The 26416-nt window shown below is 41.1% G+C and overlaps 1 protein-coding gene across 1 annotated transcript in view; it reads left to right on the top strand.

Annotated features, from left to right (window-relative positions):
- The window catches only part of Ercc6l (excision repair cross-complementation group 6-like), a 32782-nt gene extending 14985 nt beyond the window's left edge, over positions 1–17797 (top strand). Inside the window, exon 2 of the mRNA XM_005401684.2 lies at positions 13710–17797. Coding sequence (XP_005401741.1) covers positions 13710–17370 — 3661 coding nt within the window. The 3' untranslated portion in view covers positions 17371–17797. The remainder of the gene's footprint in view (positions 1–13709) is intronic.
- Positions 17798–26416: the final 8619 nt, after the last annotated feature.

Genomic DNA, 26416 nt, shown 5'->3' with positions numbered 1-26416 from the left:
GCCCAGGCTGGTCTCGAACTCGCAGTGATCCTCCTGCCTCAGCCTCCTGAGTGCTGCAATTACAGGCGTGCGCCACCACACCCTGCTTTACATAAATTTTTTGGGGGTGTTGGAGATTGAACCAAGGGCCTTGCACATGCTAGGTAGGTGGTTAAGTACTGAACTGTAATCCCACCCTTCGCCCTCTGTTTTTGAGACAGGGTCACCTTAAATTGCCCAGGATGGCTTCCAACTTGGGGTCCTCCTGCTTCAGATTCCTGAGTAGTTGGGATTACAGATGTGTGCTACCGTGCCTCACATAAATGTTCTTAATACTGGAATGCCATGTCTTTTTTCTAAATATTCTTTCCTTTAACAATCTTATTCTAATTGTTGGCTTTAAATCCCATGTTTCTGCTGAGAATGTTCACATCTTTTTTTCTTCTTTTTGTTTACATCATTTTAAGTAAGGTTTTTTGGCTTTGTTTTTTGAGACAAGGTGCCATTATATAGTTCAGATTGGCCTTGGACTCACTTGCTTGTGCACTTATGTAGCCCAGGCTGGCCTCAAACTCCCTGCAGTCCTCCTGCCTCAGCCTCCCAAGGGTTGGGATTATAGACATGCACTGTCTTGGTTACTTTTCTGTCATTGCCGAGACAAAATACCTGATGCCCAAAATTAAGGCAGGAAAGGTTTATTTTAGCTCACAGTTTGTGGAGGTTTCAGTCCATACTTGGCTGGTTCCGAGGCAGGGTGGCACATGACAGAGGGCAAAAGTTCATGGCGGTGGAAGACAGCAAAAGCAACAAGCGCAAAATGGAGGAGCAGCGAGGGAAGAGCAAGCCTCTTTCCTTCCCTTAGATTGTATGCAAACTGCCTGCCCCAGGGTGGGTGTAGCGCTCACACCCATAATCCCAGCATTGGATCCTAAATCAATCAGAAATCTAGAAGCCAGCCCCATGACTGCATGAGGATTTGGGGGGACATGCTGACACAAACCATAACAGCCACCATGCTCGGCTACATCCACACTTTTCTGGTGATGGATCTTATCCTGAACCACTAGGGTAGGCAGTAACATCCTTTAAAAATTTTGCTTTGAATTGTAATACATGTGGAAAAATGTGTAAGACATGAATATTGTCTGATAGTGGGCCTGAGGCTCTTAGGATTGGAGCCTGCCCAGAGTTTTGTTTGGGGTTTAACACTGTCTTACCTATATGCTCTGTTTTATCTGTAAGAGCTGTCATTTGAGCCAGGTGTGGTAGCACCGTCCCGGCATTCAGGAGGCTGAGGCAGGAGGATTACAGCCACTTGAAGTCCAGGCTGGAATACCTAGTGAGACTGTCTCAAAAAACAAAGCAAGCAAGCAAATAGAGAAAGAAAAAACAAGAGTGATCAGTTGGAACAGTGTAAGGCTAACTGCAGTATTTATTACCTGGGTCATTGGCTTTGGATTTCATAAACAAGAACTATATGGTATAAAAGAAATCCAAAGTTTTTGTTTTTTTTTTTGCACCGGGAATTGAACTCAGGACCTTAAGCTTGCCAGGCAGGTGCTGTGCCGCTGAGCTATTATCCCCGGCCCCCTAAGGTTCTTAACTACCTTTTCAGATCCTTTATATACTGTCACAGAGAAAATACAAGTGGGCAAGAAGAGCAAAGCCTGTTTCAAAGTGAATAAAAGCAGACAGGGTTCTAGATTGTGATTTAGACCTGAAAAATTTCGTGCGGTTTTTGGTCGAACTGGACATACATACCTTTCTGCCAGAATAAACAGGAAGACCGCACCTTCCTCCACTCTAACAGCATGCCTTCAGAAAGGAGCTGATCCCGCTGGCTAATTACTCTGGAAAAAACAGCTAATTAGTAATTATGTCAAAACCATAATTATCTCTCTTTCTGGCATGGCAGATGTGCTTTGGCAGCCTGATGGAGTGCACTAGCCAGTGCTTCTCAGTAAGAAAAAAGCTTTTATTATTTAAGGGAACATTTGGTAGTTAATATCCTGACTGGCCCTTTAGGATAAGGTCTGTCTGAACTGACAGATTCTCCAGAAACAATAGTAAGCTCTTTCAGAGTAGGCAGAGACCTTTAGTACCTGCCATCCTTTAATCTTGCAGCCCACAGTGATCTGGTTAACCGCTGCCAGGCATAAAGGGACAGGTGATCATTCCACCTGTATGAAAGATCTAGAATAGGCAAGTTCCTAGAGGCGAAAAGTCAGTCCACCAAGGACTGCGGAGAGGGGAAGCGGAGAGCTGTTACTTGATGGGTGCAGAGTTTTGTTTGGGTAAAGAGAAAGTGGTAATGGTTGCACATTATCAATGTAAAGCCATTGTATACTTAGAAATGTTTAAAGATGCCAAATTCTGTGTTCCATATATTTTACCACAATTTTAAAAATCTCAGGAATTTATTCTCACAGTTATGGAGGTCAAAGTCCAAAATTAAGATGGCAGCAGGGTTAGTTTCTTATTGGAGGCTATGGAGAGAATGTTCCATGCCTCTGTCTTAGTTTTGGAAGGAATATCAACAATCCTTGGAGCTTTATGGGATGTAGTGCATCATTTCATTTTCTGCTTCCATCTTTCTTGGATTGATTGATTGATTGCCTAGCTGGCCTTGAACTCGTGGTAGTCCTTCTGCCTCAGCCTCCCAAGTGCTGGGATTATAGGCATGCACCACCATGTCCAGCTCTACATCCATCTTTATATGACATTCTCCTCTCTGTGTGTCCCCATTATTTACTTTTTATTTTTATTTATTTATTTATTTGTTTGTTTATTTATTTTGCTTTTTTTTGAGACAAGGTCTCTATGCAGTTCCAGCTGGCCTTGAGCTCACTTTGTAGCCCAGGCTGGTCTCGAACATGCAACGATCCTCCTGCCTCAGCCTCCTGAGTGCTAGCTACCTCAGCCTCCTGAGTGGTGAGATTACAGGTGTGCGCCACCACGCCTAGCTTTTTATTTTTATTTATTTGTTTATTTTTGGTACCGGGAATTGAACTCAGGACCTTGTGCTTGCCAGGCAGGCACTGTGCCGCTGAGCTGTATCCCCAACCCTGCTTTTTATTTTTTGTGGTACGGGTCGTGCTGTATATGACAGGCTGGCCTTGAACTGTGCTTCTCCTGCCTCAGCCTCCCAAGTGCTGGAATTACAAGGTATTTACTACTATGCTGGTTTCCCAGTTCATCTCTTATACCAGTTATGTTGAACAACCCCTTCCCCTGTATGATCTTAATCTTAATTACATCTGCAAAGCCCCTATTTTCAAACAAGGGCACATTCACAGGTTCCAGTCCACATGTAATTTTAGGGAGCCCTCTTCAACCCAGTACTATGCCGTGCTGTGGATAACTACATAGAGTAAATGCATAGAATCAGAACGGAATTGACAACCTTGGCAGTACCAACATTTATATAGGAACATGCAGAGAGAGAGAGAAATTCACGATGCAGACTGGGAAGGAATGGTTGGAGGCAGGAACTAATGTGGGAAGTGGTTTGTGCTGCTGAGCCCAAGGGGAAGAGAAAACTTCAGGAGGGAGGTGGTGGCCTGTGGTTTTAAAGAGGACTGAAAGGTCAAGAAAGGACCAAAGCGTGCCGGTGGATTTGCCAAGATGGGTATTGGTAGTGCCCTTGATGAGAACGGTCACCTTAGGGAGGTGTATAAGAAGCCCAGTTTTATGTATCTTCACACCGAGAGGCAGCGGTCTATAGGTATAGGCAAAGCAACCTTTTATCGTCTTTTTGTTTGTTTGTTTCTTGGACCTACCATTTAGATGTAGTTACTAGCATTTTACTATACTAGCTTTATCACATAACTATTTTTTCTGGTGCTGGAATCGAATCCAAGGCCTCACATGCGAGGCAAGCGCTCCGCAGCAGTGAGATATGCACTCAGTCTGCATATATCCGTTCTTTTCGTTGCTTTGTTTTTGGTGTTTAAGACAGGGTCTTGCTGTGCAGCCCAGGCTTCCCTCAAATTACTGATCTGCTTGCTTCAGCCTCCCAGGTGCTGGGATTACGGACACGTGTGCCCACACCTAGCCTTACACATAGTATATCTATTCTTAACATATATGTCAGTTCACCAGATTTGGGGGCATACATTTCAAAGTAAATCAGACATCAGGGTACTTTTCTGTGAATAGTTCAGCATATAAATTATTAACTAGATTTCAATATAGACACTCCTCATTTAATGATCAGTTATGATCCTGATACTGGGTTGTTAAGTGAATTAGTCGTTAAATGAGAAACTGTATATAGTATGTACATTACAGTATTCAGAACAAATGGTCAAAGGGAATTCCAATTTGGTGACTTTGCTTTTATTTGCATAAAACTTGCATAACTTGCATGCGTAACAGAATACTGTTATAGCACAATACTGTACAGGACAATCAACAAAAATTACAGTACTATATGAACAAGGTGTACTGTACACAAAGTCATTGAGGTTCTATAAACAAGATGTTCAGAACTGTAAAAAAAAATACATCATAAATCCAAACCACACACCTGGGTCATAAGTTTGAACAGTTGTTAAACAAGGAATATAGTATCTGTGTTTAAGGGTTTTTTTTTTTCTTTTGAAGTACAGTTTACATAGAAGAAACACAAATCTTACATATACATTGGAGGAGCTTTGACAAATACCTATACCTGAGTAATTCAAACCCCTAACAAAGTATAGAATGCTGTTACCACCCCAGAAAATATCTCGTGCCCCTGTCTAGGCAACTCCTACTTTTCCCTTCCATAGGCACCCGCTGTTCTGATATTTTCCACCATAAATTCATTATGCCTGTTGCAGAACTTCATGCTTATGAAATTACATTATTTCTGTTCTTTTATGCCTATCTTGTTTTGCTCAGCATGTTTTAAGATTCATATCTATATAAATTCCATGCATATGTTCATCTATGTGATTTGTTCTTTTTTATTATTGAGCAGTAGTCCTCTGTATGTTTTGTATGAATACGCCACAGTTTTTTTGTTTTGTTTTTTTGGGGCACAACACAGAGGATTGAACCCAGGGCCTCATGTATGGTATGCAGGCACTCTACCACTGAGCCACATCCTCAGCCCCACCATAGACTCTTGATTATTTTTTCTAGTTTTTGGCTGTTAGGAATGAAGCATTTATTTATCTATCTATTGGGGTTTTTTAAATTTGGTTGGTTCCAGGAATCGAACTCAGGACCTTGCACTTGTCAGGCAGGCACTGTGCCACTGAGCTAGATCTCCAGCCCCTATCTCTTTTTTTTTTTTTTTTTTTGGTACCGGGAATCGAACTTATAACCTCAGGCTTACCAGGCAAGCACTTATGCCACTGAGCTATATCCCCAGCCCCTGGTTTTTTGTTTTTTGTTTGAGGCAGGGCCTTGCTGTGTATTCCAGGCTGGCCTTGAACCCACAGTATAGCTCTAGCTTGCCTTGAATTAGCAATAATCTTCCTGCCTCAGCCTCCTGAGTGTTGGGATTACAGATGTGTGCCACCATGCTAGGCATAAAGCAGTATTTTTAAAAAATGTTTATCTCAGATAGGGGAAGGTTCTTTTCTCTTTCTGTCTGTCTATTTTCTTTCTTTCTGTCTGTCTTTCTTTCTTTCTGACAGGGTGTCACTAAGTCACTGAATTGTTCAGGCTGGGCTTGAATTTGTGATACTCCTGCTTCAGCCTCCCAGAGTGCTAGGATTACAGGCATGTGCCACCATGCCCAGCTAGGGAACGCTAGTTATTAAATAATCAATAATACCTGCTGTTGTTTTACTAGTGTAAACCCTGAGTTAATTTAAACGAGGAGGTATGATAGACATTGTGAAATGATAAGAAAACGCTCAAGGGTAAAGGGCAACTGGGATGTGGGAAAAGAGAAGGGGAAGAAGGAGAAATTTTGTATGTATGTATATGCAGGATAGTTATCATAGTTGTTCTACTGTCTTCTATTTCTTTGCTGAAAGAAACTGTCAATGAGTCCTTGGTTGATCAATATTGCGTGTCTCTATCTGTTTTCATGAGAAACCACTTTGAAGATATCAATATGTAATACAACAAGCATTGTTAATTTCCTCCCACTTTGTTTGTAACTCTATATTGTCTGTACTGTTCTTTTGCTATTTTGTAAAAGGTTGTCTGTCTGTTAATGTTTTCCTTTTATTTAAAAAAAAAAATAATACCTGCTGTTTGAAACGTGAAACATGTTGTCCTCTAACTTATCCAGGAGTCACTGTTTAATAATGTGAAGTATGTACTTATAAGTTATTATGGTAAAATATTTCCTGCCTTGATTAAAATGACCACCCTTGGAAACAAGATCAAAAGGAAGCAATCCCCCAGCCTAGTTCTGCCATGACCCAGGTTTTAAGTGAACCTATTTGCAATACTGGCATTCAGGTCACCTGCATTTAGAGGGGAGGATGCTGGACACTGAGGATTGAACTCAAGAGGTACTTTACTACTGAGCTATATTCCTGGCCCTTTTAGATTTTTTTATTTAGAGATAAAGTTCTGCTAAGTTGTCCAGGCTGGACTCAAACTTGCAATCTCACCTCAAGCCTTCCAAATAGTAGGGTTACAGATGTCTGTCACTAACATCTAATATGACCTACAGGCTGTTTTTCATCAGCCACATTTGATTTTCTCACTTGGTATGTTGGTCTCCCCCCCCACCCCCGGTACCGGGAATCGAACTCATGACATCACGCTTGCCAGGCAGGCGCTGTGCCACTGAGCTAAATCCCCAGCCCCTATGTTGGTCTTTTGATACAGGTGATTTGAATCCAGGGCTTCACGCATACCAGACACCAAGCGTTCTACCAGTGAGCTACATATCTCCAGGCCAATTTTTTTCTTTCTTTTTCTTTTATTTGTTTTTAGATAGGGTCTTACTATGTAGTTTGGGCTGGCCTCAAATTTGTGGCAATCCTCTTGCTTCAATTTCCTGAGTGTTGAGGTTACAGACATGCACCACTACAACCAAAATAAAACAACTGTGTTTTATTTTGAGACAGGGTTTCACTAAGTTGCCCACTCTGGCCTTGAACTTGTGTCCTCCTGCCTCTGCCTCCCACATAGCTGGGATTACAGAGTTGTGCTGCCAGGCGTGGCTTGATTTTTATTTTTACTGAGAATCAAAAGATATATCAGTTGTGTCTTATGTACCCAAATGTACCTTTACAGGGGGGCTGGACATAGATATGTCAGGAAACTATCGGGGAGCTGGATCAGGATAGGGGAACTGAGTTCTGTGGGGAGGACAGAGATAACCCCACCCACATGTACTGAGATTAGCAGGATCAGGCGCCTGCAGCCCCATAGAGGCCCAGTGTCTGGTGGCCAGGATAGAAAACAGAGCAATTCCGATTGCGTTGCGTGACACAGTTTTATTGGGTCAGGGTCTTTGCAACTAAAGTTTCCACCCCCTCACATTCTGGAATAACATCACAGGGCATGTGGGTATTTTGTTTATTGTTTTGTTTGGTTTGAGAAAGGTTCTCACTATATAGTTTAGGCTGGCCTTGAGCTCATGGCAGTTCTCCTGCCTCAGCCTCCCAAGTGCTGGGTTTACAGGTATCCACCACCACACCCAGCTCATAGGGAATGCTCTAATGAGCCCTTCATCAGGGAAAATCCAGCATTAGTCTTTCACGTCCTGATTTGCAAGTATTATGTGTGTAGCCAGAATTAGCTCTCTGGGGCTTAGGTATACATTCGTAGGGCTTACTGGCTTCTACAGATGGAAAAGCAAAAGCTTGTCATTTGAGGCTGGAAGTTCCTCTGGAAAGGAAAGGTTTCTGGAGCCAGCTCCAAGGGGTGGTGGGTAGGATGGGATTGTTGAGAGGCTGAGTGGCTGTGGTTGAGGAAGATGTTTATATCTGAGCAACAGAAAGAGCTCTGGAGCAGAGAGAGCGACAGAGAGCTAGTGCTTTCATGTTTGTGCACGTGTGTGTGTGTGGTGGCTGGGGATTGAACTCATACCTGGTGCGTGTTAGGCAAGCTTTCCGCTAGTGAGCTGTACTCCCACCTGAGGACAGAGATTATTTTAAATGGTCACTTGCGCTGGGCATCTTGTGTCACAGGCCTTTTGTTGGTATTAGCACCCAAGCAGTAAAGGTTAAGGAAAGCTTGCCTTGCAGGGGACAGGACTTGTAGCCCCAGTTTGATCATTGTGTTCCCTTCCCTTCCAAGGCGGCTTGGATTTGAAGTCAATCATTGCCACTGGCTTGAACCACTGGTGTTACATGCATGACTGTCCTATCAGGCGGCTTGTACTGCTTCTCAGGGGATCTTTGGTTACAATAATGCAAAGAAAGGCATTAATTTAGCAGACTAGATGTCACTGGGACTGAGTTCCAGGGTCCTCTGCCTCGTGGATCACAGCAGCCCTTGGCTGAGCACATTCCTCCCTCCCTCCTCTTGTAAGGGCTACACTTTGATGTAATGGTGAAGCGGTCTCATAGCTCTGTTATCTCACTCTCCTCTCCCTTCCCGTGGGAGACTTCTGCGCCTTCTCCTCCCTTGCTCCTGGTTTGACTTCCTCGCTGGACTGAGGCTGACCAGATGGCCACAGTTGTAAACCTGTCACCTTTAAGTAACTGTTTTTGTTTAGGTCACCCTTTTCCTGCCGTAAAATCTGTAAAACTTTTTGTAACTCTGTCCCTGGCGCTCAGAGTTTGGAGTATGAGCTCCTCTGAGCCTGGCTGGCCGATAAAGGATCTGGCTTTCTCCACCTCTTTAAGTGCCCGGTGGGTTCCTTGCGCCACCTGAAGATTCCTGCCGTCCTGTTTTCCATAACATTATCATACTATGTCACAGTTCCTTAAGGAAAACACTAAAACGGTGTAAAAAAAGTGTAATGTAGTTGATTTGTGTTACAGCAGTTGTAAATGCATATTAATTATGTACACAACAGCAATGGGGTGTAAAGTTTCCATGTTAAAATTTAGAGAATTATTTTTGTGAATATAAATAAGTTTAATTTAATGAAATAAATTTGTTGATTATTGTAATTTTTTTTAATACTTTTTTTGAGACAGGGTCTCACTATGCAGTTCAGGCTGACCTTGGACTTACTATGTAACACAGGCTGGCCTCGAACTCTCAGCGATCCTCCTGCCTCAAGTGATTAGATCTGTGTGTACAACCAGTGGTGCAAGCCGTCTGATGGGACAGCCATCCATGTACCATTGGTGGTTCGGGGTGGCAAGGATGTGCTAAAACAGTCCTTAAAGGAGAGACCATGCTCTAGGCATGCAATTGGCAGTACAGTCATTAAAATATAAAGATTTTTGCCCTAGAACTTAAAAACTGACATCTTCCCCTACCCCACAGCCTATCGCTGTTTCTTTCCTCTGTTTGAGAGGTGTGGCACTTTCCCTTGGAGGAGTTTCTCCTCCCTTAGTCTCTTACCTCCCAAGCAGGCCCAGCCGCATCCAGGAAAGCTGGGGAGCAATTTTGGAAAAAAAAATTTGAGCCCAGTAAGTTCTCCAGATCATTTTAGGGATCCTATGTGTTATAGGTGAATATATGATTACATTGATAATAAAAAAGCCATAGAGTTTTCCTTCCAGGATCTGGAAGATGGAAGTGATTAGAGGGGAGGTGGTTAAGTCAAACTGTATTACAAAAAGCAAATAGCCCATTGTCTGTAGTAGTATCATAAAAACCAGATTTTATCCCCTCTCCATTTCCATTATAGAGAAAGAATACCTACAGTCCTGTGTAGGTACACCCAGGAGAACGAATGGAGTGGGAGAGCTGAGATGCGGACATGTCTTAGACCTGCTAACTAGGGTGATCCAAACGCTGGGAAGGCAGCTTAGCTGATTGCAGGGGTTTGAATCAGCCAGAAAACACTGGTGTCCAAGGGATACTGCAAATTCCAATTTGTGCTTCTGGCAGAAGATTGACAAGTGAGTTCTAGAGGGTAGATAGAACCCTGCCCAAGGAATCAGGCTGGTGGTAAGAAGTCTAGGCAGAAGGTTGCCATTTAAAAGGTTGGTATATGATGAGTAGAGACTCTGACCCAGAGCTAGGGTTTAGGGACAATACTTTCACCTTCAAGGAAGAGGTCTGGCTAGAGTTAGAACCCCATGCTTCACAGGAGCTCAGGATGCTGAGTAGTGAGGGCCAGGTGCCAGTTCAGGAACATGGAAATGCCACAGTCTAACAGTAAAAAATGGCATACTTTCTCCTTTGAGCCTCTAGGGCATAGACCAAGGAAGAAGTTTTGTAGATGAAGCACTCTGGGTGGTGGAACCAGGCTGAGAGGGAGTGAGAGAGTAACGGCTGGGGTTCCAGGTCTGGCACTTAGGCAGAGGAGTCCAGCGGTCACCACAGGCAGCAAGAGAGAATGTGACTTCATTCTAAAGGCTGCCAAAGTAGGGCAGGGAGGGAGGGCAGCTGCCCTCCAGCAGAAGGCAGAGTTTTGGAGCCAGCAGGACCTTGTTTTTGTTCTGGTCATCTGCTCATTCAGTTGCTTTTTACCAGGTGTCTGCTGGAAGACCTGATCCCTGTCCCTCTTCTCAAGAAGATCACAGCTAGATATATAACCAGGCAGATCTATGGATGTGTTTTATTTTGAGATTTTTGGGGGTGGGTACCAGGGATCGAATTCAGGACCTCACACTTGCCAGGAAGGTGCTGTGCCATTGAGCTGAGTCCTCGGCCCCTATTTTGGGATATTTTTAGATTTATAAAAAACTTCAAAAACATTACAGAGTTCTCAGTTTCCCCTATGGTTAGCATCTCACATTAGCATGGTATGTGAAACTACAATTAATGAACCAGTACTGATATATTACCATTAAATTAAAGCCATACTATTCAGATTTCTTTAGTTTTTATCTAACAGCCCTTTTCTATTACGGCATCCCGTCTAGCATACCACATTGCAGTTCTTCATCTAACCTGCTTTTGGGTTTTTTTTTTTTTTTTTTTGGTCTTTTTTGAGACAGGGTCTTGCTGTGCAGTTCAGGCTGGCCTTGAGCTTACTTTGTAGCCCAGGCTGGTCTCGAACTCACAGCGATCCTCCTGCCTCAGCCTCCTGAGTGCTGGGATCTAACCTGCTTTTGCCTGATAGTTTCTTTGACTTTTCCTTGTTTTCGAAAACCTTGACTATTTTGAGGAGCGCTGGTCACATATTTTGTAGAATATCCCTCAACTGGGATTGACTGATGGCTTTCTCATGATTAGACTGGGGTTTTGATTTTGAGAAGTACTTGTCTCATTGCTTAGACAAAATACCTGACACCCAGAGTTAAAGGGGTAAAAGTTTATTTCGTTCACAATTTGTAGAGGTTTCAGTCCATAAGCAGCTGGCTCCAAGGCAAGGTGGTATCATAGAGAAGAAACAGTTCATGGTGGGCAGAAGGTAGCAGAGCAACAAGGGATGACCACAGCTTTTTCTATCCTATATTTTATCCCGCCTACTTAGGGCAGGTAGCACTCACACCCTTAATCCTAGTGCCCTTGATCCCAGCATTGTACCATGAGTCAGTTCTAGCATCACTCACTCTAGACCCAGCCACTTCTGAAAAAGCCCCACCTGTGACCACATGAGGGTTTGGGGGGACATCTAGACACAAGTCATAACACAAGGCCACATGCTTCATTGGGAGTTAACTTCTGTTAATGTTGACCTGGATCACCTGGCTGAGGTACTGTTTGCCAAGTTTCTTGACTGTAAAGTTACTTTTCCTCCCATCTGAACCTTCCCACACTGTGCTTTTTGTTAGGATGTCACTGTGTGCAGCCCACATTTACAGAATAGGACTTATGTGCTCCACTGTTTATTTTCTGAGACACAGGGCTCGCAGTGTAGCCCATGCTGGCCTTGGATTCCCAGCGATTCTCCTGCCTCAGCTTCCTAAGTGCTGGAATCATAGGTGTACACCACCACACCTGGCAATATATGTTCCACCTTTGTGAGGGCAGAGTATTTCCATAAATTATTTTTGGCATTTTTCTATGCAAGAGATTTGTCTCTTTTCTCATATTTATGTATGTACTCATTTATATCATTATGGGCTCATGAGTATTTTTATACTTTTGAATTATTTAGTACTATTTGTTGCTGAAATAGTTCTAGATTTTGAGCAGTAGATCATTTAATTTGCTCCCGTGTGCCTTTCACCATACTATCATCATTCTAAATTTAATTATTTTTAGTATTTGCTTTCCTTGCACTATGATACTGTAGGCTTATGTTACACAGTGTATTTTCTGCCACTGTCCTAGAATCAGCCATTTTCCCAAGGAGCCCTGCATCCTTTTATTGGAGAATGATATTAAAAGCCAAGATCTAGGTGCTGAAGTTGCTTATTGCTACTGGGGTGTCATTGCATTTAGACCCTCCCGGGTGACTGCAAGGAAATAGGTGTCCATACTAACTCATGCATCTATGTGTCTATAAATACATCTTTGTATAATCATCTGTATCTATGTTGAGCTAAACAGGGTTTGTACTAATGTCTCCAACTCTGATCTGTTACTTTGTGGATTAAAATCACCTTGCCTATTTGTAAACCCCTATTCTAGCCAGCCTTGGTGGTGCATACCTATAATCCCAGCACTCGGGTGGTTAAAGCAGGAAGATGGAAAGTTCAGGCCTACCCTGGACAGTTTAGCCACATAGACTTTGATACTTTTGTCCTTAAAAAAAGAAGAAGAAACAGCCTAAGGATATAGCTCAGCATAAAGGCCCTCAGTTCAATTCTCACTACTGAAAAAACAAAACGAAAAACCTGACTCCTTTAATAAGAAACCTGACTCCTGCCATCCATTTACTTAATTGTCCAATTCCAGTATGCCTGTATTTGCAGTTAGCAGAATTTCTGAAGATACAATAACTTGATCTCAGTTTCTCCTCTATGCTCACAACCTTGATTACTTCTGACCCAGATGTGCAGGGTTGTTACCCTCTACACCAAGCAAGCGTCAATTCTTTCTGTTGTGTTTTGTTTTGTTTTTGTGACAGGGGCTTGCTATCTAGTCTTAGACTATCCTTGAAATCACTATGTAGCCTAGATTGGCCTTAAACTCAAGATCCTTCTCCTCAGCCTCTTACATTGCTGGCATTACCGGCCTGTGCCACTGTACCTATTTGCTGGTCTTAAGTGATTGAAGCTTCTTTTGCTGCTGCTGCTACTACTTTTCCTCCTCCTCCTCCTCCTCCTTTTTTTCTCTCCCTACACCCCCTTTTTTTTCCAGTCCTGAGGATTGAACCAAGGGTCTTACACATGCTAGGTAAGTGCTTTACCACTGAACTACACCCTAAATGCTCATTGTGGTTTTAGAGACAAGGTCTCACTATGTAGCCCAGGCTGGCCTCGAACTCACTATGTAGCCCATGTTGGCCTTGAACTCACAATGATCCTCCTTCCTCAGCCTCCCATATGCTGGGATTACAGGTGTGCATCACCATGCCCAGCTTGGTGTGGTTTTAACTGACACTTCCTTAATGGCTAAGTGATGTTAGTGATCTTCTCATGTATATTTCCTCTTGAGTGAAATTTCTGTGCATGTCTTTTGCCTATGTCCTAACTGGATTGTATGGTTTTTCTATTAAGTTTGGAGAAATCTTTACATGTGATGGCTTTCTTTGGATGTTAAAAGCCAGCTACAATTTACGTTAATGGACTCTAAAGCTTTCTTAGCCTAAATGTTCAGTCTATTTCCTTTTGATGTTGTGTGTATAATTTTTTTAACCTTTTTTGTAGATACGTGAAAGAAGCCAAAGAAGCAACTAAGAATGGAGATCTGGAGGAAGCGCTTAAGCTTTTCAATTTGGCAAAGGACATTTTTCCCAATGAAAAGCTGATGAGCAGAATCCAAAAACTACAGGAAGCTTTGGAGGAATTGGAAGAACATGAAGATGATGATGAATTTATAGATGTGTGCAACTCTGGCCTGCTGCTTTATCGAGAACTGTACAACCAACTATTTGAGCACCAGAAGGAAGGCGTGGCTTTCCTCTACAGTTTGTACAGGGATGGAAGGAAAGGAGGTATCTTGGCAGATGACATGGGACTGGGGAAGACTGTTCAGATCATTGCTTTCCTTTCTGGTATGTTTGATGCTTCACTTGTGAATCATGTGCTGTTAATCATGCCAACGAATCTCATCAGCATGTGGGTAAAGGAATTTGCCAAGTGGACTCCAGGAATGAGAGTCAAAACCTTTCATGGCCCTAGCAAGGATGAACGTACGAGAAGCCTCAACCGGGTTCAGCAAAGGAATGGTGTTGTTATCACTACATACCAAATGTTAATCAACAATTGGCAGCAGCTTGCCAGCTGTAGTGGCCAAGCATTTGTGTGGGACTATGTCATCCTTGATGAAGCACATAAAATAAAGAGCTCATCTACTAAGTCGGCAATATGTGCCCGTGCTGTTCCTGCAAGCAATCGCCTCCTCCTTACAGGAACCCCAATCCAGAATAATTTACAAGAACTATGGTCCCTATTTGATTTTGCTTGCCACGGGTCCCTGCTAGGGACATTAAAAACTTTTAAAACGGAGTATGAAAATCCTATTGTTAGAGCAAGAGAGAAGGATGCCACTCCAGGGGAAAAAGCCTTGGGACTTAAAATGTCTGAAAACTTAATGGAAATCATAAAACCCTATTTTCTTAGGAGGACTAAAGAAGTAGTACAGAAGAGAAAGTCAAACATCCCAGAAGTCAGACCCACTGAAGAGAATTCAGGTGGTGATGCCATCTGCGAAATGCCCTCTCTTTCTAGGAAAAATGATTTAATCATTTGGATACGTCTTGTACCTTTACAAGAAGAAATATACAGGAAATTTGTATCTTTAGATCACATCAAGGAGTTGTTACTGGAGACACGCTCACCTTTGGCTGAGCTAGGAGTCTTAAAGAAGCTGTGTGATCACCCTAGGCTGCTGTCCACACGGGCTTGTCATTTGCTGCATCTAAAGACTGCTAAAATCTCTGCTCAGGATGGAAATGAGGACGATTCCTCAGATATGGATGACATTTCTCATGTAACTGATGATACATTGACGGAAGAATCTGGAAAGATGATATTCTTAATGGCCCTGCTGAAGAGACTGCGAGATGAAGGGCATCAAACTCTGGTATTTTCTCAATCAAGACAAATTCTAAACATCATTGAACAACTCTTAAGGAATAAGCATTTTAAGATATTGCGAATTGATGGCACAGTTACTCATCTTTTGGAACGAGAAAAAAGAATTAATTTATTCCAGCAAAATAAAGATTACTCTGTTTTTCTGCTTACCACTCAAGTAGGTGGTGTTGGCTTAACATTAACTGCAGCAACTAGAGTGGTTATTTTTGACCCTAGCTGGAACCCCGCAACTGATGCTCAAGCTGTAGATAGAGTTTACCGAATTGGACAAAAACAAAATGTTGTGGTTTATAGGCTAATCACTTGTGGGACTGTAGAAGAAAAAATATATAGAAGACAGGTTTTCAAGGGCTCATTAATTAGACAAACTACTGGTGATAAGAAGAACCCATTCCGCTATTTCAATAAACAAGAGTTAAGGGAGCTCTTTACGATTGAGGATCTCCAGAACTCTGCAACTCAGTTGCAGCTCCAGTCTCTGCATGCTGCTCAGAGGAGATCTGATAAGACCCTCGATGAACACATTACCTACCTACACTCTCTGGGAATAGCTGGAATCTCAGACCATGACTTGATATATACACATGATCTGTCCATTAAAGAAGAGCTTGATGTCATAGAAGAATCTCAGTATATTCAACAGAGAGTTCAGAAAGCTCAATTCCTTGTTGAATTTGAGTCTCAAAATACAGTGGAAAAACAAAGAACTGGAAATGAGGGGGCCTGGCCGTTAGCGCCTCTGTTTTCTTCTCAAACAAAAAAGAAATGCCCTGAATTGAAGAAACCACAACGTTGGCCTTCATCTCTTATAACTACTCATCCTACCCAGGAAGAAGCTCTCAGTTTTCAAATGGCAAATGTAAATATCGATGATCAAGACCTCTCCAGTGTACATACGCATACGACCATGCTGCAAGATGGTACACGCTCCTGTGAAAATGCATTTCATACCGACTCCGTAGCTACTTTACCCAGGGAGTTTGGGAGTATGGAAGAAATTTGGACTGCCTCATTACAGGAAACTGCAAAAAGCTTTGCAACTGAAAACAAAGCTCTGCAGGAGTCATTACAAGAAGAGTCTGAGCAAGAGGCACAGCAGGAGAATCCCCTGGGAAGTTTTGATTATTTAGCTAGCCAATCAGTCAGAGATGATCGCGCACCAAGTCTAGATCTACAGGATGATGAGGACTTATATCACTGCGATCCATGGCCCACCAATCCCATAACAAATGAAAGTCAAGCCATAAAATTAAATGTATCTGTTATTGAAGTATCTGATGAATCGCCGGCATCCCATAGTGTCCTGCAGGACGCCCAAACAAATGAAGCCAAGTCAGCCGGGGAACCGTTAGCATCTTCACTTCAGTATGCGTGTGACTTCAATCTTTGCCTGGAAGACTCTGAAGGCAATACACAAAATCTCTCCACTCAGTCTTTGGAGTGTGTTGAGAAAGAAAATAACTTGTGTGGCTCTGCGGCTAGTTCTAGGGCAGAGTCTGTGCACAGCAAAGCATGTCTCAGTTTGGATTCTTCTAAGAAAGACAAAGACCCAGAAGAAGTGGTAGTTGGTGTTAAAAGCAGAAGCAAAGCTAGGAGGATTGTTTCAGATGATGAAGATGAGGATGATTCTATTAAAGATACCTCAAGCACAAGTCCATTCCATACGTCTCTCTTTCAGTTCTCATCAGAGAAACAGTTTGATGCTTCTACTCCCAAAGATGACATTTTACCTGGAAGATTCTTTTCACCTAAAATACCTGATAGTGTAAATAAGTCTATAAACCCGAGGAGATCTCTAGCTTCTAGAAGGTCTCTGATTAATGTGGTTTTAGACCATGTGGAGGATATGGAGGAAAGACTTGACAGCAGCAGCAAGGCAGAGGGCACTGAAGATGATCTGGAGGAAGGAGCAGAAGACAGCAGTGACAGAGCTTCAGAGAACACAGGAGACCCTTCTGGAGAAAGGCTGTCTTCAGAAAATAAGTCTGTTGGGCTAACTACGTCTAAGCCACCAAGCTTTAACCTGCAGACTTCTCCTGGTGCCCCTGACCCTTTGTCTGCTGGCCCCATGCTTGATTCTCCCCAGGATAAGTCAGTGGAGGCTGCAGATGACTATGAGACTCTCATAACTCGAGGCAGAGAACTGAAAGAGTGTGGAAAAATACAGGAGGCCTTAAACTGCCTGGTTAAAGCGCTTGACATAAAAAGTTCGGATCCTGAAGTCATGCTAATGACTTTGAGTTTGTATAAGCAACTTAGCAACACTTGAAAATGTTGTCATCTATTTGTTGTGGTTTTACGGGGATTTTATTCATATTTTTGAGATAGAGTCCTGCTGTAGCCCAGACTGGCCATGAACTCACAAACCTCTTGATTTAGTCTCCCGAGTGCTGGCATTCCGGGTGTGCACCATGCCCGTCTGTTTATTGCATTTTTAAAGTGGAACTGAAGACGAGTCCATTTTTGTTTCCTTATTTGTGTTCTTTGGCGGCATGAAGCATTTGTGCTTAAGCAAGAAAACTCTCATAAAGCAAGTTCTGCCTCTGCCTTCTAGCTCCTATTCCCCCTCCACCAATACATGGTTTTCTGGGCATCAGGTCAATATTTCTTCACTTGAATATTTCTGGGTATTTTTTTTTTAGGCATACTGTGGGGTTTTTTGTTTTGTTTTTTGTGGTACTAGGGCTTAAACTCATTTTTTCTGTTGAAAAAGGGTCTTGCTAAGATGCTGTGTTGTCCAGGGCTTGAACTTGTGATCTTCTTGCCCTGTCCTCTCAGAATGCCGGGATTACATGCATACACCATCATGCCCCGCCTGAAGTTTGTTGTAAAATTATTCTGGCTGTTTTACTCTGAAAGGGATTACCTTTGTATATACCACAACTCAGATAAGAACATTAAAGTTACTTTGCTCCAGTGTTTTCTTTTCCATTTACTTTCTTTTACGGAGATGATACTGGAAAATGCATATGGAAACCTGTTAGTTTAGGCCAGAGCTTGTACACTGTACATTCCAAATCTAAAACATCCCCGTTACGGCTTATGCTTTCACCTTAACACAGAAGGTACCTGTGCTGGCTTTCGTCCTCACTGGTTGCCTGCCCTAGGTCACTTTGCTGACCATTAATTCATTCTCTCACCATTAAACATGTGCCCCTCTTCTCCAAACTAGCTGTCTGCTTGTCTGTTTTGACACACACTATTACATCCTGTCTTTGGGTTGTAAACAGGAAAAGCATTTCATCCGCACTTTGGAACATGAAAGTGCAGCGTAGCACTCTGTGTTTCTGTGGCCAGAAACGGGGAATTGCTTATCAGATATGTACTGTGCATTGAGTACTTTATGTGGGCTTCTCATTTAATCCTTGCCATAATCCTTTTTAAGATAGAACTAGCATTTTCATTTTTCATTTTAGGAAACTTCTAAGGCTCAATGAGACTGACCTGCCCATGGTGATACAACAAGGCATGAAAAAGATTTTTAACCTTGTATTACCTAGTGAAAAGCCACTATAGCACACAGCTATTTTTACTGCAACTGCTTCTAACACCAAATGTGTGGAGGTTTTCCACACGAAGCAGTTCTCCAATTTTCTGTGGTTACCAACCAGTGTCATACCATACTGACACTGCCCAGCTGTTACGGCTTATATCCAGATGTCCCCCAAAGTCTCATGGAGTCAAAGAGGCTTTTGGGGGCGAATGGATCATGAGACTGAGATATTGGATCAGTCTACTGGTTGGTTTGGCATAGTTCTGGGTGTGGTGATGCATTTACTGAAGAGGGAAGCCCCACGCTGGCTCTGAGGAGCACCAACCAATAGGCTTATGTAGCCTGGACGGAATAAAAAGGGAATGAAGAAGGAAGTCTGACTTCCTCCTGTCTGCCACGCCCTGAACTGTTTCTCCTCTCCAGGCCACCCTGCCTTGGAGCCAGCCCACTATGGACTGAAACCTCTATAAACTGAGCTAAAATAAACATTTCTTCCTTTAATTTGTGGGTATGGGGTCTGGCCCAGTAATGAAAAATTAATTAAGATACAAGCATTAGCGTAAGACTCCACAGGTTTTAGGATTCGGTCTTGAGATGGATTAGGGCTGAGGCAAACCGGAGAGCTAACTGGGTGGAATATGTCAAAGTCATGAAAATCCAGAGGCTGTGCGGAACATAGGGCCCCAAAAGACTGCATAGCTCCTGCGCACCGTACATGGTACCAATCAGCAGTATCTCAGCCCTTTACTTAGATCTGGTGGGAAGCCAAGCCTGTCTTTCGATAGGGCAATTTAAATCTGGGTTCAGGCCAAGTGAGGTTTTGGTAGGAAAACTATACCAGTACCTTATTTGCATGCAGGAGAAGCCAATCCAGAAATTTTGGATACAGGAGGATCCTTTCCCTTATCCTTGGGGTCTCTATGTGTCTGATCCCCAGCCTGCTTATTCCCTGCAGAGGGTACCTCTTCTGCTTTCAGTAAATGTGCTCTCGTGTGTGTGTCTCATCCCAGTTCTTTATTCAGGACACCAAGAACCTGGAAAAAATCACCAGGGGGCCCTCCATCTGGTCACAGTTACACAAGACTGCCTTCACTTCAGTTGGCAGTTGGCAAGCATTTGATCCCGGTTACCCACCCTTCAGACAGCTACAAATCAGGTTCCTAAGACACCCCTCCCCCGCCAAGTTTGATAATTTGCGAGGCCAGCACACAACTCAAAAATAGCTTGCTATTGTTAAGTCTATTTTTTATCCATACTTCTTGGTTTTATTTAGTGCCTTAACATAAATGAGATTATATTGCACAGATTACATTGGGTCTTCCCTCTTCAGATTATACTTTGCAACTTTTTATTCTTAATATATTGCAGACATCACTCTGCCCTGTAGATCCTTTTTCATAGAAAGTTTTATCTTTATAGAGATATGAACATGATAAAAAAGTGCTGTTCACTGAAAATTAAGTCTGCCTTTTTAAAGTAAGATTTTATTGGTACATTTTAGATATACATAATGATCACATTCATCATAGAGAATTTGTACCTGTATATAACCTTTTTTCCCCCATTTCCCTACCTTCCCTTCAACCCTTCTCCCCTCGCCATTAAGTGTCCTTTTATTCTTGTCCCAAAGCCGTTTATTTCCCCTCCACAGAGAGATCGCTTTTATCAGTTGTCTTCTGAAACCCTACAGAGCTGTTCTGTGCATGGAAATGCGTTCTATTCTGGGTAGAACTCTTCTCACATTGGCTTCATTTGCTTTTTTTAACTAATAATACATCTTGGAAAGTATTCCATATCAGTACATGTAATACTGCCTCTTTTTTTTTTTTTTTTTGATTCGTGCTTACTATTAACAGTTGAGTGTAGAGAAAACAGCTCTACAATGGCCAGATGCAAGGGATGCTTAGGGCAAGGTACAGGGGAGGCTACACTCTCCCACACCTACATGTGTAAATAGTCCAAGGCTCTCTCAGCTCTGTTGTTTAGTTTGTACAGTAACAAAATGTTTATTTAATCAAAGCCAGTAGATACAGGTCAAGTTTTAAATGTTAGGAACCAACTTAAAGATGTTAAATTTTGGTCATTTTATATGTTAAAGACTAGATGCATAATGTATAAAAGAGAACAACCATGTTATTTTGTATGTATTAAACTCAATTTTAACTATATAAACTTAAGTTTAAATCTTAGACTCTATAGCATATCTTGTTTTTAGGTATATAGGTTATATCATAACCTAAGACAATAGTTGTTTAACCTTTTATAAAATGTTATTGAAAATAAGTTATAAGGCAACATTTGACTTAACTTTCTTGTTTTGTTTGAGACAGGGTCTCGCTAGGTAGTGCAGGTTGGCCTCAAACTCACAGCACTGCTCCTGCCTCAGCCTCCCCAGTACTGGGATTACAGACATGCATCACCATGCCCAGCACTGATTTAACTTTTAAAAGTCAACTTTTTTTTGTTTTTTTGAGACAGGGTCTCACTATATAGTTCAACTGGGCCATGAACTCACTATGTAGGCCAGGCTGGCCTTGAACTCATGGTGATCCTGCTGCCTCAGCCACCCAAGTGCTGGGATTACAGGCATGCACCACTACGCCTGCTTAAAAGTCAGCTTTAACCAGGAAGGTTTGTGCTAATATCAGTTGGAGAAATTTCTGTGCCTAATTCTTGTACCCTGAACAGCTGTTAACTATAGCTATTCTATTGTTTGTAACCAAAAGTTTAACAATGGAAAACATAAAAACCAAAGTACAATATAGGATCCTTGCTTTTAAATTGAATTTCCTAAACTTACCCAACAGCATCTTGTTTTTGTTTTTGTTTTGTTTTTCTTCCGGTACCAGGAATCGAACTCATGACCTTGCGCTTGCCAGGCAGGCGCTTTGCCGCTGGGCTAAATCCCCAGCCCCACCAACAGCATCTTAATATCTTAAGAAAGCAGGGGCTGGGGATTTAGCTCAGCGGCAAAAGCGCTTGCCTGGCAAGCGCAAGGTCGTGAGTTCGGTTCCTGGTACCAGAGAAAAACCAAAAAAAAAAAAAAAAAAAAAAAAAAAAAAAAAAAAAAAAAAAAAAAGAAAGCCTTAGTGTTTTAGACATAGAGAATTTAACCTTGTCATTATATCCAATTTAAATATATTACAATAATGTATTTAATAATTGTTGGGGTGTGACACTGTAAGACTTTGGGGGAAAAACCCCAGAAAGTTTCATCTGTGGACAAAATTGAACAAATTGGTTCAGATAGCTGTTCTTTTATCCACAGAGGGAAGTCTTGGGCCATAAATTTTCCAAGCCCAAGGGGTCCCTACTTATTTACCTTACCAGTTATCTTTGATAACTTATAAGAAACAAATTGTAACAGTTAATACCTTTTAAGTTATGTATGTTATCTTTTGACCAAGGAAAACTCTGAAGTTATATACAGACAACTATAGGCATTGTATTTATAAAACCAGTTTTTGATATCATTTTGGTTGGCTAACAACTTGAATGGAAACATGTCTCCAACTTTAAAAATAACTTTACTCTTACCAACTGATTTAAATTAGTCTACTGTTAAGCTATGTGAACCATAAGAAGCTTTTATGTATAAATCACATGTAAGAATACAAATAAATTGTTGAGCTAAAAATATTTATGAAAAAATAAAACAGAATTGCATAATCAAATAACAAGAGAATAACAATAGTTTTTAAACTCTGTATTCTTATCTTCAAAGTAGTTACTCAGAGTACAAGACAAAAACAAGCCAGGCGTGGTGGCACACACCTGTAATCTCAGTACTTGGGAGGCTGAGGCAGGAGGACTACTGTTTGAGACCAGCCTGGGCTACATAGTAAGTTCAAGGCTAGCTTGAACTACATAATGAGCTCCTGTCTCAAAAAAAAAAGACATAAACCAAAAAGATTCACACAAAAAAGAAACAGATAACACAAATCTTTATTTTCAACAAATTAAGATAAACTAGTACTATGAAACCAGTTAGCATATATATTGAAATATATTTTTAATTCTGTTTATTTTATGAAAACAGGTAAAATAAAATTTCATAACAAAATAATAGGAGAATAACAATAATTAATACATTGCACGTTATCTTTAAAGCAATTGCTCAGGGTACAAGAATCAGGCACAGAAATTTCTCCAATTGATATTAGCACAAACCTTCCTTTTTAATGAACTAAGGGACACTAATAGTATAACTCACTTGCAGTTTTTCCCTTTTCCCTGCTGTCCTTTCCCCTTTCGCCCATCCTAGTTAATTTTTCCTTGTGAACAATTTCTTCCCATTTCACAATATCTATTGTATATTTTAGAACTTATTTACTCTTTCAGTTTCTTACACCAGGGAGATGATACCTTGTTTACACATGTGAGTCTCATTTATTTCATTTATGAGTATGGTCTCAAGTTGCATCCATTTACCAATAAAAATCTCAGGTCTATCCTTCTTTATGGCTGAGTAGTACTCTACAGTATAAAAATACCACCTCTCTTTTATCCATTCCTCGGTCGATGGGCATTTGGGTTGTTTCCAAGATTTAGCTATAACAAATTGTGGTGCTATGAACATGAGTGCACATATATTGCTGTGGTATGATGTTTCTAATTCTGGGAAGATACCCAGAAGGGGACTAGTTGAGTGGATTGGGACTTCTAATCTGTTTTTTTTAGGAATCACCACACTGATTTCCACAGTGGTTGTACCAGTCTACATTTCCACCAACAGTGGAGAAGTGTTCCTTTTTCCCCACAGCCTCACCAGCATTTGTTATTGATGTCTTGATAATAGCCATTCTTTCTGGAGTGAGATGAAATCTCAGTGTTGTTTTATTTTGCACCTCTCGAATGACCAATGATGTTGAACATTTTTCATATATTTATTTGCCATTTGTATCTGTTCATCTGAGAAGTGTGTATTCATCTCAGATGCCCATTTTTGGATTGGGTCTTTGAATTTGAGAGGTCTGATTTTTCTCAATTCTTTATATGTTCTAGATAGAAATCCTTTGTCTGCGGGAAAATTTTTTCCCCACTCAATGGGTTGTCTGTTTACTTGGTTAGTGATTTCTTTTGCTGTGCAAAAGCTTTTTAATAAGACTAGGTCCCAGTTGTTGATTTTTTTTAAGTATTTCCTGTTCAGTCTGGGTTTTCTTCATGGACTCTCTACCTACATCTATGTCTTCAAGATTTCTACCTATTTCTCTTCCAGTAGATTTAATGTTTCTGTTTTAATATTCAGATCTTTGACCCATTTTGACTTTAGTGCATGGGGGTAGACAAGGGTCTAGTTTTAGTCTTTGGCATGTGGAAAGCCAGTTTTTCTAGCACCATTTATTAAAGAGGCTATCTTTGCCAGGTGTGCTGCACGCCTGTAATCCCAGCACTCGGGAGGCTGAGGCAGGAGGATCGTTGCAAGACCAGCCTGGGTTACAAAGTGAGTTTAAGGCCAGCCTGAACTGCATAGCAAGACCCTGTCTCAAAAAGACAAAAATAAAGAGGCTATCTTTCTTCCAGTGAACATGTTTGGCCCCTTTATAAAAGATAAGGTAGCTGAGTGTATTTGTAGTTGTGTCTGCATCTTCTAATCTGTTCCATTGATCTTCAGGTCTGTTTTTTGTTTTTTTTCTGCCAGTACCTTGCTGATTTTATCACAAAAGCTTCGTAGTATAATTTCAAATCAGGGATTGTGCTGCCTCCTGAATACAGTGAATCCTTTGTTGCCCAGGATTGCCTTTGATATTCTACATCTCTTCTGATTCCAGATGAATTTTAGGAATGTTGTCTCTAGTTCTGTGAGGTATGCTAATGATATTTTAATTGAGATTGCATTAGATCTGTATAATAATTTTGGGTGTGTGGCAGTTTTCACTATGTTGGTTCTGCCTATCCATAAACAAGGGATATCTTTCCATTTTCTGCTTTTCTCTTTGATCTCCTTTTTCAGAGTACTGCAATTTTCACTGTATAGATCCTTTACTTCCTTTGTTAGATTGATTCCTAAGTATTTCATTTTTTGGATGCTATTGCGAAGGGTGTGGTTTCCCTAATTTCTCTCTCAGTGAGTCTGTCGTTTGTGCACAGGAATGCTATTGACTTTTGAGTGTTGACTTGTATCCAGCTATGCTTCTGAATTTCGTTATTAAATCTAGAAGTCTTTTGGTAGGGTCTTCTATGTACAGTATCATGTCATCTGTGAAGAACAATAATTTAACTTCCTCCTTTCATATCCTTATTCCTTTTATTTCTCTCTCTTGTCTAACTGCTCTGGCTAGTGTTTCCAGAACTGTATCAAATAGGAGTGGTGGTAGTGGGCATCCTTGTCTTGTTCGAGGTTTTAGAGTGAAAGCTTTCAGTTTTTGTCCATTTAGTGTGATGTTGGCTGTGGTTTGTCATAGATGGCTTTTGTCAGATTGAGGTAAAGACTATTCTGATTTTTTGTAGGGTTTTTATCATGAATGAGTGTTGGGCTTTGTCAAAAGCTTTTTCTGCATCTATTGAGATGATCATATGTTTTTTGTCTTTGGCTCTGTTGATACGGTGTATTACATTTATTGATCTGTATATGTTGAACCATCCTTTCTTTCCTGGGAGGAATCCCACTTGGTCATGTGTATAATCTTCTTGATGATTTGCTGCATTGTTTGCTAGTATCTTATTGAGTATTTTTGCATCTATGTTCATTATGGAGATTGGCTCATAGTTCTCTTTTTTGGTTGGGTCTTTCTCTGGTTTTGGTATCAGGGTAATACTTGCCTCCAGGAATGAGTTAGGGAGTATTGTTTCCCTTTCAATTTTATTCAAGAGTTTGAGGAGTATTAGTATTAAATCTTCTTTAAATTTCTTGTAGAATTCAACAGTGAATCTGTCAGGACCTAGGCTTTTCTTTCTCGGTAAGTTTTTAATTACATTTTCGATTTTATTGACTGATACTAGATTATTCAGAATTTTTATATCTTCCTGATTCAGCTTTGGTAATTCATATATATCTAGGAATCTGTCCATTCTGTGTTTTCTATCCTATGAGAGTAAAAATTTTCAAAGTAGGTATTGATGATCTTCTGAATTTCCACAGGATCTCTCGTGATTTTACCTTTTCATTCCTCATTGTGTGAATTTGAGTCTCTTCTTTCCTTTTTTTGATAAGTCCATTTGGCTAAAGGTTTATCAATTTTATTTATTCTTTCAAAGAATCAGCTCTTTGTACGTGTGTGTTCTCATGTCACACATTTTTTTTTGTTTTGTTTTGTTTTTTTCTCCAGTACCAGGAATCGAACTCACGACCTTGCACTTGCCAGGTAGGCGCTGTGCCGCTGAGCTAAATCCCCAGCCCCTCAAAGAACCAACTCTTTGATTCATTAATTCTTTGTATTGTTTTCTTAGTCTCAATTGTGTTAATTTCTGCTCTCATCTTTATAATTTCCTGCCTTGTGTGGGCGTTGGGCTTGACTTACTCTTCTTTTTCTAGGTTAAGGTGCAACATTAGGTTGTTTGTTTGTGCTAGTTCTGTTGTCCTGATGTGAGAATTCGCTGCTATAAATTTCCCTCTGAGGACTGCTTTCATTGTGTCCCACAGGTTCCTATATGTTGTATCTGCATTTTTGTTTAATTGTAGATATTGTTTAATTTCTTCTTTAATTTCATTTGTGACCCATTGGTTGTTCAGGAGGGTATTATTTAATTTCCATGTGTTTATGGAGTTTTTATGGTTTCTTTTGCTATTAATTTCCAATTTCATTCCACTATGATCAGATAATATACATGGGAAAATTTCAGTTCTTTTGCATTTACTTAAGCATGTGCTGTGGGCTAGTAT

This window comes from Chinchilla lanigera, unplaced genomic scaffold (assembly GCF_000276665.1).
Source record: "Chinchilla lanigera isolate Chin_1 unplaced genomic scaffold, ChiLan1.0 scaffold00074, whole genome shotgun sequence".
In the NCBI taxonomy this organism is placed as follows: domain Eukaryota; kingdom Metazoa; phylum Chordata; class Mammalia; order Rodentia; family Chinchillidae; genus Chinchilla; species Chinchilla lanigera.
The sequence above is the reverse complement of the archived record's forward strand: the minus strand, read 5'-3'. Positions and strand labels throughout refer to the sequence as shown.